The 17,961-nt window shown below is 34.2% G+C and overlaps 2 protein-coding genes across 2 annotated transcripts; both read right to left on the reverse strand.

Moving 5' to 3' along the window:
• Positions 1-21: 21 nt before the first annotated feature.
• Positions 22-5,339, reverse strand: LOC112511391 (nuclear transcription factor Y subunit A-3-like). Its single transcript, XM_025116991.1, has 6 exons — positions 5,115-5,339; positions 3,621-3,992; positions 2,316-2,425; positions 2,159-2,230; positions 826-996; positions 22-710 (listed from the first exon to the last, which is right to left on the reverse strand). The coding sequence occupies exons 2-6, from the start codon at positions 3,919-3,921 to the stop codon at positions 423-425; spliced, it is 942 nt and encodes a 313-aa protein (XP_024972759.1). The 5' UTR covers positions 3,922-3,992; positions 5,115-5,339; the 3' UTR covers positions 22-422.
• A 2,835-nt stretch (positions 5,340-8,174) lies between these two features.
• Positions 8,175-12,453, reverse strand: LOC112511716 (phospholipid:diacylglycerol acyltransferase 1-like). Its single transcript, XM_025117428.1, has 6 exons — positions 12,023-12,453; positions 10,887-11,109; positions 10,320-10,603; positions 9,599-9,926; positions 9,132-9,391; positions 8,175-8,658 (listed from the first exon to the last, which is right to left on the reverse strand). The coding sequence occupies exons 1-6, from the start codon at positions 12,451-12,453 to the stop codon at positions 8,175-8,177; spliced, it is 2,010 nt and encodes a 669-aa protein (XP_024973196.1).
• Positions 12,454-17,961: the final 5,508 nt, after the last annotated feature.

Genomic DNA, 17,961 nt, shown 5'->3' on the forward strand with positions numbered 1-17,961 from the left:
AAAAGGTGGTTTTTCCGTTACTAAAATATTTAAAGATGATCATGTCGATATATATATTCTCTAGGGATAGTATTTGAAACCATCAGTAATTCCTAAACCATAAATGTAACAACGCATCCCACATAGATATAAAATAAGATTCATGAAAGTGGTACACCAAGAAAGTAAATATGTCTTCAAGATCTAAACCCGACAACGAAATTGTAAGAAAGTTTCGAGCTTTCGAACGTATAAACAGAACCCATCAAGATTCGACAAATCGATCATAAACACCGTGAACGTGATTCTCTTGTCGTGCATTACCGACAAGAACCTAAGGAGCTAACGACATAAAATAAAGAGCCAAGGATGACTTCCCTTATGAACCAGCAAGCAACCAGATCCAGATCGGGCTTGCTGGTACATCGAGTCGTTCCACTTCATCAGCGGAACATGTGGTGAGTGGATCCACCGGTGTATGTGGGCCCACCACCCACATGAGAATGATAGATAGAGAACCTGTGGTCTTGCTGGTGGACGAAGTTATCGCCATTAGAGGCGCTTGTGATATCCGAGCACGTACCACCGCCGCCGCCGCCACCGCCGCCTTCTTGTCCATTGATTGAGCCATCAGGTTGGCTTTCTTGGATCTTTTTCACATTTAAAAACCGACCACCAGGCCCTCTAGCCCTTTTGAGTGCATGAACGTGCCGGGATTCATGAAGATACGGCTGTCCAAGTTTTCGCAAGAAGGGTTGTAAGGAAATTGGACGACTTCCCAACAAAGGTAATCTTTTTCCAACTCAGAGATCAAACTAAAACTTTAAAAGAAGTTTTGATGCATACCTTTCGTGGTTTTGCAAGCTTGTTTTGTGCCTCGAGTTTGGCACGATATTGTCTCCTCCGAAGAATCGCGTTGTACTGTTTTGCATTGACGTAAATTGGTTCATCTTGTGCAAAGCCTAGAGGCAACGGCACTCGAGTAGAGATCACCCTCATTGCTTGAGGATGAGGAAGCTGAAAGAATTAGAAACAATAAGAATCTCATAGTATGTGGAACTAGAAAGATCTAGAAACAATAAGAATCTTGTAAATATGTGGAATTAGAAAGAACTAGAAAGATCTAGAAACAGTGTGAATCTTGTAAATACATGGAACAAGAAAGAACTAGAATGATCTAGAAACGATAAGAATCTTGTAAATATGTGGAACTAGAAAGAACTAGAAACGATAAAGATCTTGTAAATATGGGAAACTAGAAAGAACTAGAGGCTTCTTAGAAGAAAGAATTAGTTTTGGGATGAGATGTACGCAGACCTGTCATCAGAATAAAGCAGTTGTTTTCATTAGAATCCCGGACTTGTGTAAGAGCGTGAGCAAAAAGATAATACATTTGAACTTAGTAATTACTAGGATTGAATTCTTCATTATCATTCGGGTATGTTGCACGAGCACCTTTTTTCCTTAAATTAAGTAAACGGGATCTACTTTCACATTTACGCTAATGCCATATAGGCAAGACCAATAAATATTATGGGAACGGTGAGAACCAGCATATATAAATATGTACTTATATATATATAGTAAGGCGATAATCGAACGAGAACCACAAAAGAGTTGCAAACCTATAAGAACCGATATAAAAATATGTTCCTTACATGCTATTTTTTCATCAAAAGGTATGATTTAAGGTATTATTTCATATATGTTTGTGTTTACATAGCGAAAAAATTACATGCGAAACTTTTTTTTGGTTTCACATAGTGAAGAAAATTACACGTAAAATAGTTTCACATGATGAAACAAATACATATAAAAAATATCACGTCCTGAAACAAAACTATGTGTAAAACAATACTTTAAATCCTAGCCTTTGATGAAAAAAATAATGTAAAAGAATATATTTTTTTATCGGTTCTCACGAGTTTATAAACTTTTTGTGATTCTCATTTGATTTGACCCCGTAAGTGTATGTGTGTGTGTATATGTATGTATGTATTTATTGATGCATATACACTATAAAAAAATATGTATTTTGTCAATGAGTATATTCATCCATGCATCTCTACTATGTATGCAATTCATAGTGTGTGTGTATGCATCAATGCATGTACTTGTTCTCACGGTTCTCAAAATATTTACGGTTTTCGTTTGATCTTTTCCCAAGTGATGTGCTCACCATGGTTTGTGAGCCATAAGGCGCAAGCAACCCACGATAGTATGGATCAGGGCATAGAACGGGAATACAAGCCTGAAAACGAAAACGGGAAAACATCATCACCCACAAAAATTTGAGGTCGATTAATAAGCTCAAAGGATCGTTAGATTCGACGTACATATGGCTGTCGGCGATCACCTTGTGAAGCAAAAGCGTAATCCTGAGGTCCAATTGGCAAAGCGGACCCGACACTACCTTCTTCATGACTCACATGCGTTCCGTTATACCCTGGTTAAGAGGGATGAAAAAATACCAAAGAAATTTTATGGGTTTATGAAACTATGGCGAGACATTATTCGAGGCTCCGTTGGTTAAATCCATGACCTTTTAACAGACTTGTGAATGCCACTTCTTAACGGAAGAATTTCACTTCCGTACACAATGTTGTGAATAAAATTATCATTTAAGGTAAATGACCAAAATATCCCCGTTAATATCTCAACATTCCAATAGTTTAAGGTGTCCGTAACCACACAAATTAAACCAAACCAAACGAACACAGTATATCTTATTCGAAACTGAGTAGGGATGGAAGTGGGGCAAGTATTTGGCGGGTGATGCATCCCCGACCCTGACCCAAACTAATTCCAGACGGGTTTGGGGAACCCGTTGGGTACCCATTTAGTAAAAAATAATAATAATAAAAATTATATGTTAAAATAAAAATTACAATGAATCTCACTAAATTAATTACCAATATTGAAAATCAAATATATTTCTTATATAATACTCCTTTTGTCCGAAAACAAATGTTCACATTTCTATTTATGTTTGTCCTGTAATAAGTGTCCAATTTCAAAAAATAGATAACTAAATTCTCAAATCTGCCCTTCTTTAATGTACAAATATTTAAGAGTTGGGAAGAGAGAGAAATTAATTAAGGGTAAAATTGTCATTTGGTCAACTAATTCTCAAATTCACTATTAATTAATGCACAAATATTTTAGAGACGTGAATAGGGAGAAAGTAAATAAGGGTAAATGTGTCATTTGATCAACTAAAAAGTGTAACAATTATGCATGTCTATAACCGTGTGTTATTTATATTGTGGAAACTTGTTTTGGGAAGTAGGGAATAATAAAGACATATATATATATACACGTTAGTCTAAACAATAAAAGTTTAATCGTGGTCGGATTAGGGGCAGGTAATGTCAACCCGACCCCGACCCCGACCCCGCTTGGGGTATGGAAAAAACCCCATTCCCCCCCGGGTACCAAAGCGGGGAATCCCCGCCCCGTTAGGGTTGGGTATCCGTGGGTAATCGGAAAATATAGAAGGTAGAATAAGGATTCAAGGGTGTGCAAGCATATATATGAAATCAGGTAAGACATGTAATACAAGTGGAAATAAATGTAGAAGACATCATATCGAAATCGTGATTGATTCAATCAACCACATTAACAAAAGAAAAGATTCATACCCGATTGAATCGAGAACTTGTTTTCCCCATAATCGCCCGCACTCGCTACTTCAGGGTAAGATTGGCACGTCGATTGAGTCGAGGATGAATCTTGATCTTGAAACTGAAACTGAAGACCCAACTGCTTCGTGTTTTGATGACGTGGGGTCGATGAACCCATCTTCAAACTTAAGTTATTAGAGAGAGTCGATTGTTCCACAAACGACTCGGCACCCGTCCACTGAGACGGGTACCCAACCATCGATGGTGCACCAGATCGAAGATCACGCGGATCAGAATTATTCTTAACCAATTCTTGCATGCTTTGTTGGACTAGAAACGACTTCTAGAACGAGTGGCTCGATATCAAATCACAATTAAATCGTCGAGCACCTGCTTACGAGCATCTTAACTCGTAAATACCAACTCCAATTACAAAAAATTCTAATTATTCTACAAAAAAAATATCCAAAAGAAAGGCTGAAATAGTAGTAAAATCTGATGAACTTGAATAAACAAAATAATGTCAAGAATAAGATGCTTTATCTTGTACCAACATTCCACTAAGAATGTTTTGAGAGCAATAAAGAAACATACAATCAATTTTTCTTTTAACCGTAGGTATCCAGGTCAGCTTGCATGCACATACTGGCTAGGGATTTGTCAGCGTTGGGATTTGAACCCGAAAGATGGGATTTTTGCTACATCCCATGAGACTTAATCAGAAGGCGACAACGTAAGTGGTTACATACAATCAATCGTTTTTTTTTTTTTTTTGGGTAACAGTGGATATCCCGAGGACCATAAATGGCCTCGAATTATGGTCACAAGGGCTTTATCAGCGTTGGGATTCAAAATAGGAAAGATGGGATTTCCACTACATACCCTTGAACCGTAGCCAAATGGTTGGATGAAATCAATCTTTTTAGGTGTCTCCTAATCTTGAAATGAACTAAAAAGCAGATTTAAGTGCAACTTTTAATTATACATAAAGTTAAGTGATAATAAAAGGCATATCTAAAGAAATCTTGAACTAAAATGTAATGATGATTCATAACTTACCAACTACAACTATTATATAAAACTGAATGAATACCCAACAAGAATCACTCACAAGATCAACAATAAAAAAAAACATAATATTCACAAGTGATTAGCATAGCAACTAAGATATCATATTTGATGTGGGTCAGCATTGGGTCCCACTAAAAGGATGAATAAGGAACTAAACAGCTCAAAGAGTGTCTTCAAAGTCAAGATCAATAAACATATGTTCAAAATGTTTAAGCAAAAAAACCAAGAACAAGAACAATAAACAGCAAGATCAAATACATAGCATTCATAGGCCTCATTTTCCAGTAAGTTTAAGCCAGAATCAAGAATGAAGCATGCAGACATCCAAAAATCAAGAAATCAGCACTTGTTACAGATCTTATCAAGTCAAAGATTCAGACCCACAAAAGAAAGGGGATTTGAAAGATTAGAGAAGCAGAAATAAGAGAGATGAAATTATACCGATTGTTGGGAAGAATTTGGGCATGCCTCCTTTCGTCAAACTTAGCTCTCTCTCTCTCTCTCTGTCTATAGATATAGATATAGATACAGATACAGATATATGGGTGGTGTATGCATATATTGTCTGGATGGAGAAGCAGAAAACGACAAAGGGGATTACATCTCCTTCGAATTTCAGGGCATAAATGCCATTCAGCACCAGGAGCTCGGGCTTGTTGTTAAAAGCATAAAAAAGAATTGGAGTGGAGTTTTGTCGTGTTGTGAAGAAGAAGAAGAAGAGTAAAATTTATTTAATTTTATATGAATCATGCGACTTTATTTTAATTTTTAATTTTAATTTATTTATCTGTCGCTCTGTATCAGCCGCCCCTATAGGCTCCGGGTATGTCGCCACGCGTTTCAATTAGAGCGTGCTTTTTACTTTCCTTCTTCTCAACTTTTTTACTTCTTACCCTTGTTACAAAATCTCCACTGTCATCTTTTTTGGGAAATTAAATTCATTTCTTAACCAATTTTTATTAAAATATTTGATAATATTATAATTGTTATATATAGAATATTAAATAAAATAAAAGTTATAATATAAATATCCACATTTTATTATAAAGTTGAATTTTGTTATTTTAAAATTTTATTTTCAATATATATTTTATAGTTTTCCTAAAATAAATATGTTTTAACAGTCGATATTTCTCTAATAATTAATTCTTGTTGATCCATAGTTCGGGAATCAAGGAATTGGAAGGCAAACATGCTATGACAATTGAATCAATTTAGAAAAAACCTAAAGTGAAGCGTAAGAAAAAATCTCCACTCAATTAAAGAACATGATACAGAATTTATTGGAGCAAATAGAAAAGGATCGTTTACCAAATCACTTAACAAGTGACTTGCCTTATCAAATGCATATATCAAGGACCAAAACCTTACTCAGTAAGTGAGAGTTTTACTAAGTAATTGAGAGTTGTGACTACTACCCAGTAAACATTTATTGGATGATAGACGTTTAACAACAATCCATTTGATGGACGAAAATGTTAAAAAATAAAGTAAATAAGAATGATGACTCTTATCTTATTAGTAAATTCTACTTTCAGTGGCACTTAAACCCTTTTTTTTATAGAAAATTTATCATATTCATATGAGATATGTGTTTCAAAGGATTTAAATAATCGGAAATAATGTCAAATGAAGACATTTGTTGTCAAATCTTAAACCCTAAGCTATAAATTAAGTTAATCTTTTTAGTTTAATTATTTTTGCAGGGTAATCTCGTATTACAATGAGATGTATTTCGATTTTAATATTTCATTTTATTCATTTTCTCTGTCAATATAATACGGTTTTTATATGGTTTTTACTTTTTAGAAAACAATAATATTTTTATTTTTGTTTAGCAATATAATTTTTATAAGTATGATAATTAACTATTATGTTAAAACTCAATAATTATTCTAATTATATTTTAACTTTTTATCTTATGTTTATCTACAGGTTAGTTATATGAATTCAAAAATAGAGTTTTAATAAGTTGTACTTACATACAAATTATTTATAATATTAAATTTTAAGTAATATGTATTAATAAATAATAATACTTTGTATATAAAAAAATGGTTTTTAAAAGTTTTTGTCAAATAATTTATAATATAGTATAAATTATTTTTATAGTTTTTTAATGATGAGTTTATTTAAATATATAATTGTAGATAAGAAGGAAGAAATTGATTTTAAAATATCGGTAAAGGCGACCCATATGGAATGGTTATCCGTTTATATATTTTTTAGTGATAACGATAACTTAATTAATCAATTAAGTGGAATTAATTTAGATGTAAGCAAAGTATGCAATTATCAAAACGTGTGTGCTTTTTTTTTATTCCAGTTTTATCTTTTTTTTTCTTAATATTGTTTATATATACGATGATGTCGGTGTCTTTTTTTTTTATATTGTACATGAAAATTATATATAAAGAAAGAAACGGGTTCAAATGAGAGAATTCAAGAATAGTTAAGTTGCATGTGATTTTAGATTAAGTATGACAAATTGGGTAATTGAATACACGAGGCCTGCTTATGGGCAGTGGTCATGATGCTGTGAAGTTGGTTTCTGGTTCCAGTTACAACCCGTTATGGGTTGGAAAATGTAGGATCGTTCATGATTATTATAACATATTATGTAACGATTTAAAGAGACCTAATCGTTTGGGGGAGGGGCGGTTGTTGCGAGGAAGACGACGTATATATAACGTATGTTATGTCTGTATAGTATAATGGACTTGGGATCGTATAAAATTAAGAGTTATAATTAGAACAAAACCTTTATATGCTTTTAATTACTATTTACCTATCTCCATAATCATGACTGGAATTTTAGTGTAAAAATAAGAGTTATAATTGTTTTTTTTTCTTAAATCAAGGTCAGGCCCTTGACGAGATTTGAGACCGGCCCGGCGAGACAACGTGGCTGTTTGTTAGCAGCTTAATGAGACTCACAACTTATTTGGTTGGTTATACATGACTGTTTGATAATGGCTTAATGACATGAAAAGTGGTTTATTCAGTAAGCTTATAGGATGAGGGAACTTTACGTAGAAAGTCATGTTTTTTTTTCCATAATTGTTCGTCTCAATCAAAAAATATACTCATTCTATCTAAAAAACCTTTTTGATCTATACAGATAGATTAATCCACACAGACGACTTTGTTCATACATAATTTAATGAAAAACCAATCAAACAACCCCCAAGACCGGTTACTGACCTAGAATCAATCCTATAATTTTTTGGATGGGACCAGAACCAATTTTTTGACCATCTTTAATATAAAGTAAACCTTCACATTTTAGTGGACCAATAATAGAGGCCCAATCGTGAGCCGATTTGGGTTTGAAATATCTTAACTAGTTAGGCCAACCAGTTAAGATCATAACCGATTACGATTCAGACCCAATTTGGATTATTGGGACCGGATTTTATATGTCTAGATACATATACTATATGTAATAATACTAAATTTTGATGAATTTAAAATTTAAAATAATAAATAAATACAATATTCTTACAATTTTATGTTGATTTTATCAGACCATTTGAAAATATCTGTATAAACTCTATCACCACCCAGTTGTTCACCGGAACCACCAGCTGCCACCCTAATGACATCTTCAATCAACTGGAAGTTGCCCATTATATCTACATGGGCACCACTCTGGGTGCCCCTGCCCTCGAGAAAATTCGAGGGCGGATTATGATCATATTCCCGAATGTACGTTTTTATTCCCGAGGGATTAAATCGCGTTTTCCCTCGCCACCCTTTCGCGCACATGAATCCCGCGCTCAATGCGGGTACGGTTTCATCACCGTCTACAGTGTACACGCCATCTTTTAAACACACGTGTTCGTCGGTATCCCCGGCCGTGTTGTCGATCTGGAACGGGATGTAGCATTCGGCCGTTGGAGCGAGTTTGTAAACGTATGCTCGTTCAGTTGGGATGCCGACGCCATACAACGAGTATATCTCCATGTCGGGAGCATTCGGTAATCTAAAAACAAACGATTATATGGTTAGTCGCTTTTACCGAACAAAAACAAGTTTTACAATTTCTTTCAAGTAATATAATGTTTATATAAAACAAAACTTACACACACTGCTCACTTTTGCCCTGTATTCTCAAACTTGAGAAGAACATAAAGGAAAGAAATGAAAGATGTTATTTTACAAATATATCCCTTTATATATGTTTTTCTTACTTTTCCTTATTTTTGTCATATGAGGGTATTTTTGTCCCACTCATTTCAGTATTTTTTTCCGTTTGTTTTGGAGGAAACATAAATGATATTTTCCTCCTAAAAAGTTTAGAGAATACATGGTTTTTCGTTTCTTTCGGAAAAACGTTTTGAAAACACAGTGAGACTTGAAACCTTTGACCTTCAAGGAAGTTGGACTCTATCAGTAACCTGAATACGGACATTGTTGGGCCAATAACCCTCTGCTAAGAACAAAAACGATTCTTACTTTGTCTCCAACGCATTGGACCAATATTTGTAATGAGCGTATTTTGGGTCGTCGAGATTCTCGGCCAAACCATGTGAAAAATGAACATTTCCGCGTTCCATCATCTTTGGAGCAACAAACTCGAGCATATCCAAAAGGTCTCCAGCTGTATACGCCTTATACTCGGAAATTGCCTTGATACCACTGAACCCCATTTCATGGTACTCGGTCCACACATCACGACACGTACTATTTGCAAGATTCTTACCTTTGACGGCACCCTAACGTCAAGAAAACAATAAAAATGGTGATGATCAATTGCAACTTAACCAAAAAAAATAAACCAAACGATCCCAGAATATCCCACTCGAGAGCAGAGTCGGAAGTGGGATGTACACAACACAGACATGTCCTCTGTTGTAAAGGATAGAATAATTGTTTATGTGAGCCGTTGCAACGTAACACTTTGTGAAAATCAAAAACCTTACCCTAAAGTCTATCCGTTCGAGCTTTGATGAATGTAACTCCGCCACATCTCTCCCGAACGATATGATTCTCCCGTAATTAGGATTTCGTGCTTGACATACTTTGCTATCCGACTCGTTTTGGCTGCAAAACGAATTATGGACGTTTTCGTGCGTTCTATTACTTGGAATATATCCTTCCTCAGGTGACCAATCGAGGCCACCCCAAATGGTTTCTCCACCTTTCGGTATCATGGACATGGTCGAGTCCCACGTTCGGCTCATTCTCATGATGTGTTGCAGTGTTTGAATGTGAAATACGTCCGAGTCCAATACACCCGGTGCAATCCCCCTATGATTTATGTAAAGATGGTTCAGGATCACGTAAATTAATGCATCAAAATGTAACAAAGTTTGATTTAGTTTATTGATGTAACAAAGTTTTAAAATTTCCTCTTTTTGTACTCATTTCGACCGGTAACCTACTCATCATGTAACAACTGATGATATTTATACCTATTTACAAAAGGGTATCGGCGAAGTGTACGATTAGCATCAAAGTCATCAAATGTTACAAAATCAGAGGGTTATCGGTCAATATTAATACAAAATAGGAAAATTTTGATTTTTTTTTTACTCTAAATAGGAATTAAAACAGACTTCGTTGCATTTTGATGCATTCCGTAAAGACGAAGTTAACGAAAGACAATAACCTCTACATAACAAAATTGAAGTATATATAAACCTGGCAAACGCAACATCTTTGGCTTCAGCGGAAAACAATCCCGATAGCGCTTTGGGGGCGCCTAAAAGCGGTCCACCGATGTTCATAACGGCCTTTATGTGTTTAGCGCACCAATCTGATCCACCTCCGCCCCCCATCGGAGCGGGTGCTTCGACCCACTTCATGAAATGCAAAAAATAGAGAACGCCCATCGAATGCGGAATGATAACCGCCTTTTGACCATCGTTTATTTCGACCATCAATTCGATATTTCTCTTTATACGACTTAATGTTCGATCTCTTACCTGCAAAAGATAAAAAGATCATCTTTTTTCCAAGTATCCATAAACATGTAAACAAGCAACAAAAACAATTCGAGTCTCTTCAACGCCACTGACTATTAGGATTTTCATGACTTATTTTCCGCGTCACTGTGGATTTTTTGACCGTTACCTTTAGAAAACCACTGGGAATTTTCCTGACTATTATTTTCTAGGTCGCTGAGATTTTCCTGGTTGTTATCTTCACGGTCACTACTGATTGTTATCTTCAGGACAACTGGGATTAGTCAAGCGGGTAAAGCGATACCTCTGTGTTCTGAAATGAGAGTCGCCAGTCGTATGCCGCCATGTACATGTTTTTTTCTTCATAGCCAACACGAGCCAAGTTAGCAATCAGAACGGCCCACACAAAGTAGCCTGGAGCGAAGTAGTCCGCGGCTACAAGCCCACTAACCGGCCGGACCCTTATACCAGCAGGGTCCAAACCGGTTTCGTTGTCCAAAGACATGTGTTGCAGCCAGCATGACGGTCTGCAAAATTTCCAAAATCACTGACACAACGAGTGGAGCCAGAAAATTTAAAAGAAATGTTTGTTGTATTAAATACTTATTTGTACACAAAAGCTGTTTAAAAGAGTTGGAAAGCAGCAGAGAGCTAAACAACATTGTTTATATTTACACGAACAAACAGAAGATACGAAGAGGAGTGCGGGCACACCCATGACCAGCGGTTGAGGGGCAACTCAACTGCCAAATAAAAGTCACGTATTGGGTCTCCCCATAAGTCAATAGTTTGAATCCCGGCCCTCATGGTCATCAGCTATTTTCCTAAATGTTATCTTCATGTCCCACCAGGACAAGTCAAGATGAGCAGAAACCGGCCCCAGACCCCAAAATATTGAATATTGCCCCCAAGAAGTGTACTTCGAAATCAGGGGAAAATTGACGGAAGTAGACAATCTCCACAACCAAATTCAATTTTTAGCTATTTTTTTAATCAAATTTCCATTTTAACCTGAGTTTACGACATATATGCACAAAGACCTATTTTCTAGTTACAAAAAAGAAAAAGAAAAATCCCTACGCAAATTTAGGTAATTTGCACAAGGATCCCATATGGGTAAATATATTTATGCAAATGTGTGAAACATTTGCGTAATATTTGGCTAAAATGGGAATTCGATACCAAATGTGGCTAAAAAATGAATTTGGTCGAGTAGTTTAGCCATTTTATAGGATACATTTTGCACTCTTGCTCTCAATTTCTAAGTTGGTAAAGAGACGGAGTGACTGTATTTAAATACGCAATAAATTCAAATTCAAATTCGAATCCGGGGTTGGACCCCGGATTAGAGTTGCCGGTAATCAAAGTCAAATCTACGTAAATAACATCCATGATCCGAAACACAATTATTCGATATGAACAAGAAAGAAACAACGGTACCTTCGATAGATTTCGCCAAATGTGCCGCCCCAAAGCCTCTTTCGGAACAACCCCTCGGCACATTCATGCCCTTCCCATAGCTCAAGTCCGCCGGTAACAATCCCTGGCACAAACACCACGGGATGCTTCGGTTCCAATCCTTCTTTAACACATTTAACACCGGGAGGATCCGGTAACGCTCCGGTGATCTTCTCCGTCAGGTATTGCGGGAAAGACGCAGGCATCGTGTTATATAGAAACAACAAAAACCACCACGTCGTACAAATACATCCCACCAACCAACAACAATTATCCACACAAGAATAGCTATTTCTCCGTTTCTTTTTTGCCGATTTCTTCTGCGATTTGCCTTTCTTATCGTCGTCTTCTGCCGTGTGCGGTGGTTGTGGGGCATCGTCATCCGGTCGTTTTCTTCGCCGGAGTAATGACATTGTATTGAATTGATTGAGTTGGGGGTGAAAGGGGGGAAGGAGTGGTGGTGCGACGGTGGAATATGGTGGTTGCGGCGGAGACAATGTGGAAAGGGTATGTTTAGTAGGATGGGTTGAAACAGAAGGAATGTTTGGTTGAAACGTGGCTTACCGCCAACGTTTGGTCAATGTCGGCCCCTTGAATGTTTTTATCTACGACCGATAATCGTGGTGTCTTATGTTGTTAAATAATAACCACCGATAAAAACAGATTAAATAAATAAAGGATAAATTTTCGATTTCAGTTTTTGGAGTTTGTTAATAATTTTATTTTCTTTTTTTTTAAATTTATTATTATTTTTGTTTTTAAACTAATATTTATGTTTAATTATAATTGTACAAGAAACAAAACGGTAAATAGTTGGAAACTATACGGATCAAAACAACAATAAATTGTAAATCATAATGATAAATATAACAATGAATTACAAACTATGTAAATGAAAACGTGATTCCTAAATCAAGGGGTAAAATCGCAATTTTTAACAAAAATGGGGATGAAAATGTAATTTTATTCTAAATAGATAAAGAGTAAATTATGCTTTTAGTCCATGTAATTTGTTCTAAATGGAACTTTCATTTTTGTGGTTTTAAAATTATGATTTTCATTCCTGTAATTTATAATTTATTGTTATTTTTGTTTCTAAGATTAAGGAGTCATTTACCCAAAGGCTTACCAACAAACGCTTACCAGTAAGAGTAACACTATATTTCACTTTACTGGGTATAATTATAGTCCAGCAAGATGTTATCGTATGTAACAATTTACTTGGTAAGAGTCGTCACTTTCACTTACCAGGTAAGACTCTCCATTTTAATCATCATTCTTACCAGGTAAGATTCTTGGCATTTGTCATGTTCTTTTAGTAAGGTAAATGATATGGTAAAAATCTACCGTGTAAGTTTTTAGTAACGGACTCTAACTCTTAGTTTTAAGTATGAGGACAAAACAACAAATAATTACAAACCATATGAATGAAAACAGTAATAAATTGTGGTTAATAAAGACCAAAACAATAATAAATTGTAAACTATATGGATTAAATCCCAATTTAAAAAATACAAGGACAAAAACAAAAAAAATCAACAAACCATAGGGACAAAAAAAGGTGATTTAGGGGTCGTTTACCAAACACTTACCCGGTAAATGCTAATCGATAAAATTTAACGCTATCATATATTTGTTGGGTAAGATTTTAATCTATCAAAACGGTACTGTATGCATCAATTTACCCAGTAGGCGCTTAACGAGGTACGAGTAGTTGCCTTCACTTACCAGGTAAGACTTTTGGTCCTTGTCTTTCTCATATCGGGTAAGTCTTTACCATATTCATCTGATAAGGTAATGTGACTTGGTAAGTGTTTACCCGAATAAACGTTTTCCTTACCGGTGTATAAATAACTCATACAAAGAACATCAAAATGTAGAAAGGCTTTTACGCTAACGTAAAGATTTTAAAGGCTTGATATTTATTTATTTATTTATTTTTACTTTAACATCTAGGGTAAAATTGTCTTGTAAAACAGAGTGAAAAAATGTAATTAAATCTCTAAAACTATTTTAAATGTAAAATTAATATTTTATACTCTTAAATTAATCATGTAATATTTTAATACTAAAACAAATAACTCATATTAGGATAGGAATACAACAGGATGAGGATGTCACATTGGGTATGAAATATGAATAGCCCATAAATAAAAAAGCATTGGGCTCCCAATTTTTTATAAAGAGCGAAGGGCCCAATATATATGATTACATGTACATGCCATTTTAATCAAATACATTAATATGACATAATTGTCACTCTCACCATAATATAACAGAAAAGACGTCACGCAGTCATTACACCGGCACGAATATGTCATGCCATCAGTGTCACAATGACGTTCTTATCCTCAAGGGTTGTTAGTTGTTCAACGTACCCAATGTTAATGTATCATACCGAATGTGAGAATAATGTCTAAAATACAAATAAAGTTGAGCCGAAAGATCCCGATTCAAGATAAATTCATGAGGAAGTAGATAATGAATTCAAAAAAATCTATTGATAAATGAATCCCAATTTGTTAACCATTACTTATCAAATCTTGCTCTGTAATCTAGTTTGCTTTTGTAGCCCAAATAATATTGTATCATGATGTATATGGAAATAGTAATAATTAGTGAAACAGAAAGACTTGTATAGACTCCAACTCCAACGGTCCAAAGATGGAAGTCTTTGGGATATTCTGAACCATTTATGAACATCACAGCAAAAATGATTAAAACATTTATGGCTCCTACGTAAAGAAGGAGTTGTGCAATAGGTACAAAATGGGAGTTTGATAGAATATAGAATAAAGATATACAAACAAAAAACCAATCCCAACAAAAGGCAGAATAAATGAGATTGATACTTATCAGATAAACGGCCATGTAATGTACAGTAAATGAAGGGCGACATAAAATTATATATTAGACATGTAGCTAACGTGAATAACTCAAATCAAATGAATGTATGTCATAGAAAACGTTAGTTTGTATAACTATGTTACAAATCAAATAAACGTGTTATGTAGGAAACCGATATTCATACTTGAGTTGTATATCTAAAAGGTGGCTACGGTCTAGAAGGCCAACTAAGCGCCTTTAAACAAAATTCAATACCCTAAAATAAAATAAAGGTCCATGGCCATAAGCGATCACGAGCGACCCCCACCCCCCATGAGGTAAACAACAATGGAGCAAGTAACCGTAGTTTAGTTCATAGCGACAAACAACCCATGCAACACAATGACAATAAATTATGCACATACCATTAACCTTTATGACCATAACATTATCCCCAACATCATCTAAGACAGTTCAAGCAACATTATGTGATTCATCGTGTTGGCTCATGAACCAGGCGTACCACATATCAACATGACTCTCAAGTCAACCATCACATTCACCCATGACAAAAGAATGTTAGTATCCAAACTTTTGGTGAATCGTGTTGTGGCGGGATTTAGGTTTTAAGTTTATAAATTTACTAAAATAAACCCGAATGGCAATAAAAAATGCCAAAGCAAGGGTACAATGGTCGTTAATCATCGATTAGTAACCAAAATGGGTCACACCGACTTTTGATGTTTAAGACCTAAATGCACATGAGAATAACCATAGAGACAAAACTAATTTTTTTGTGAAAGTCGGTTGCTATTTCATGACATGAAACTTTTTAATAACTATGTCTTTAAGCCAGACAAATTAGTATTTGCAATTGGAGTTAAAGTAGTCAATTGTCGATTATAAATGTCTCTTATTATACAGGTTGGCCTGGTAATGGGAAAATCTGGGCATGGTTCCAACATGAAGTTATGTTCGTGATAATCAGTTATTGATCGACTTTTTTTTATTATTATGATAACAAATACCATATATCTTGCTAAGAACGACAAGATGATTATTTATTAAATTCAGTATAATATATATATATATATATATATATATATATATATAAAAGATATGTGTATCTTGTTTTACACTTTTTTTATATATTATTATTTCCATCATAAAATATTATTTAATCAGTTTTATAATATCTGAGAAGTTATGTACAAAAAAAATACAAAATGGAAAACAAATTTGAATTGGATTGGCGGCATGAGGCTTTGGGGTGTATGAAGTAAAGATAAAAAGCACAAAATACTTTGGAAACAAAAGAGGGAAGAAAGCTACAGGGAGAGAAAGAAAGACTTGGGATATTAAGATTTGTGAGACATTTTTTTACATTTGAAATTTCACAGCAAAATATTGTAAAGGTAACATTCATAGTGTTTTTGCTTTGAATGTTTGCTTTTTTTCCTATATTTACAGCGTTTTGCTGTGAAGTTTCAAGTGTAAAAAAAAAAGTCTCATGGACCTCGTAAAAATAGGTTGGTCGCATGTGATCCCAACCATATATATATATATTTCACATTGTTTTTGTTGTGAAGGTTCAACGTTTTTACTTTCACAACATTTTGTTCTGAAGTTTTAATTGTAAAAATCATGTCTCATGAAAACAACTTTGTCTCACATGCACAACCCCGCACACACACAAATGTGTGTATGTATATATATATATATATATATATATATATTAATTTATCTCAAAGAAAAAGTTATATGATTTTCATTTTATTTTATTTTAATAAGAAATAAATACATAAATTTTTGGTACTAAAAAGAATTAAAAAAAATGAACGAATTTCTTCTTGTAATAAATAAAGACAAGCATGGCATTTAATTCTAAAAAGAAACCCCAGGCATCAAATATTTTTCTTTTATCAAAGTTCCAAAAGCAACATTAATTCTTTTTTGTATTTTTTAAAATATAAATTTAAAATAAAAAATCTTTTTTTTTTTTTGCTATAACCATTCAATTAAGCAACCCATAAAAGCAAAAACCTTTTTTAATCAAAAAAATATTTACATTAAATTTTTTATAAAATTTTGTTAACATGAATCATTTCAAGTTTTTTTTTTTCATTAAAAAATCTCTTATCTTATGAACGGTGTTTTATATATGGCTTTTTAAATAATTACTGTGACATTTAAGGTTCATATGAAAATAATTAGCTGTAACAAAATGATTAAAATTAATAATGACGTATGATTTTATCGTTATATGTGGAAGAAGTTATCTACGTTATAACATCTTATTTGTTTTGTGATCTCTTGAAAAATCAACAAATAATCATCAAATTTGCGAATAATATGTACAAGGACTGTACTTTGGCATACTTTAAGACCACAAGATCTAGTGTAATGGCATTGAAGGACGAACTTTAGGAATGAACATTTTTCGGTTTTGTTGATAGGAGCAAAAAAAGTGCTCATTAGGATATGAACCGTTTTATTTAAAAATGACAGGTACAGAGATAATCTTTATAGTCTCTCGTGTACTTTTTAGGACACATTTGTTAATAGATGAATAAGCTTGATAAGACTTACAACTTACTTGATCAACTATATATGACATGGGTGTCCTCTCGAAAACAACATCCTTACCTTTTGATATATCTGTATAAATCTAGCCTCTGGAAAACCCTGTTTACAAAATGACAGATACAATGATTGTCAAATACATTCTTATAGATTTTCATCGTTTTCACTTTTCACCGACACTACAAATATTTTGTTTGTATCCAAACATTATAATCTGTTATCCGACACTCGAATTATGTTAGAACGTACGTGTGCCGTATTCATTTGTTTTAATATCCCCCCCCCCAAACAAGGAAAATGCCTCCCAGGTCCTTTAACTTTCCTTTCTTTAATGTCTTTAACTTTTATTAAAGAAACATTTGCCCTCGATTATTTATTGAAAAGATTAAAAACTACGTTGTAAAAAACGTATCGTTTTTCTTCTTGAAAATATGTCATTTTTTTAACGTTAAAAATACACAAAATATATTTGTTTTTGTAATGATAAAATTACATAGTTTGTGATTTGTTAA

The sequence above is a fragment of the Cynara cardunculus genome (genome assembly GCF_001531365.2).
Source record: "Cynara cardunculus var. scolymus isolate 2C chromosome LG 4, CcrdV1, whole genome shotgun sequence".
Lineage (NCBI taxonomy): Eukaryota > Viridiplantae > Streptophyta > Magnoliopsida > Asterales > Asteraceae > Cynara > Cynara cardunculus.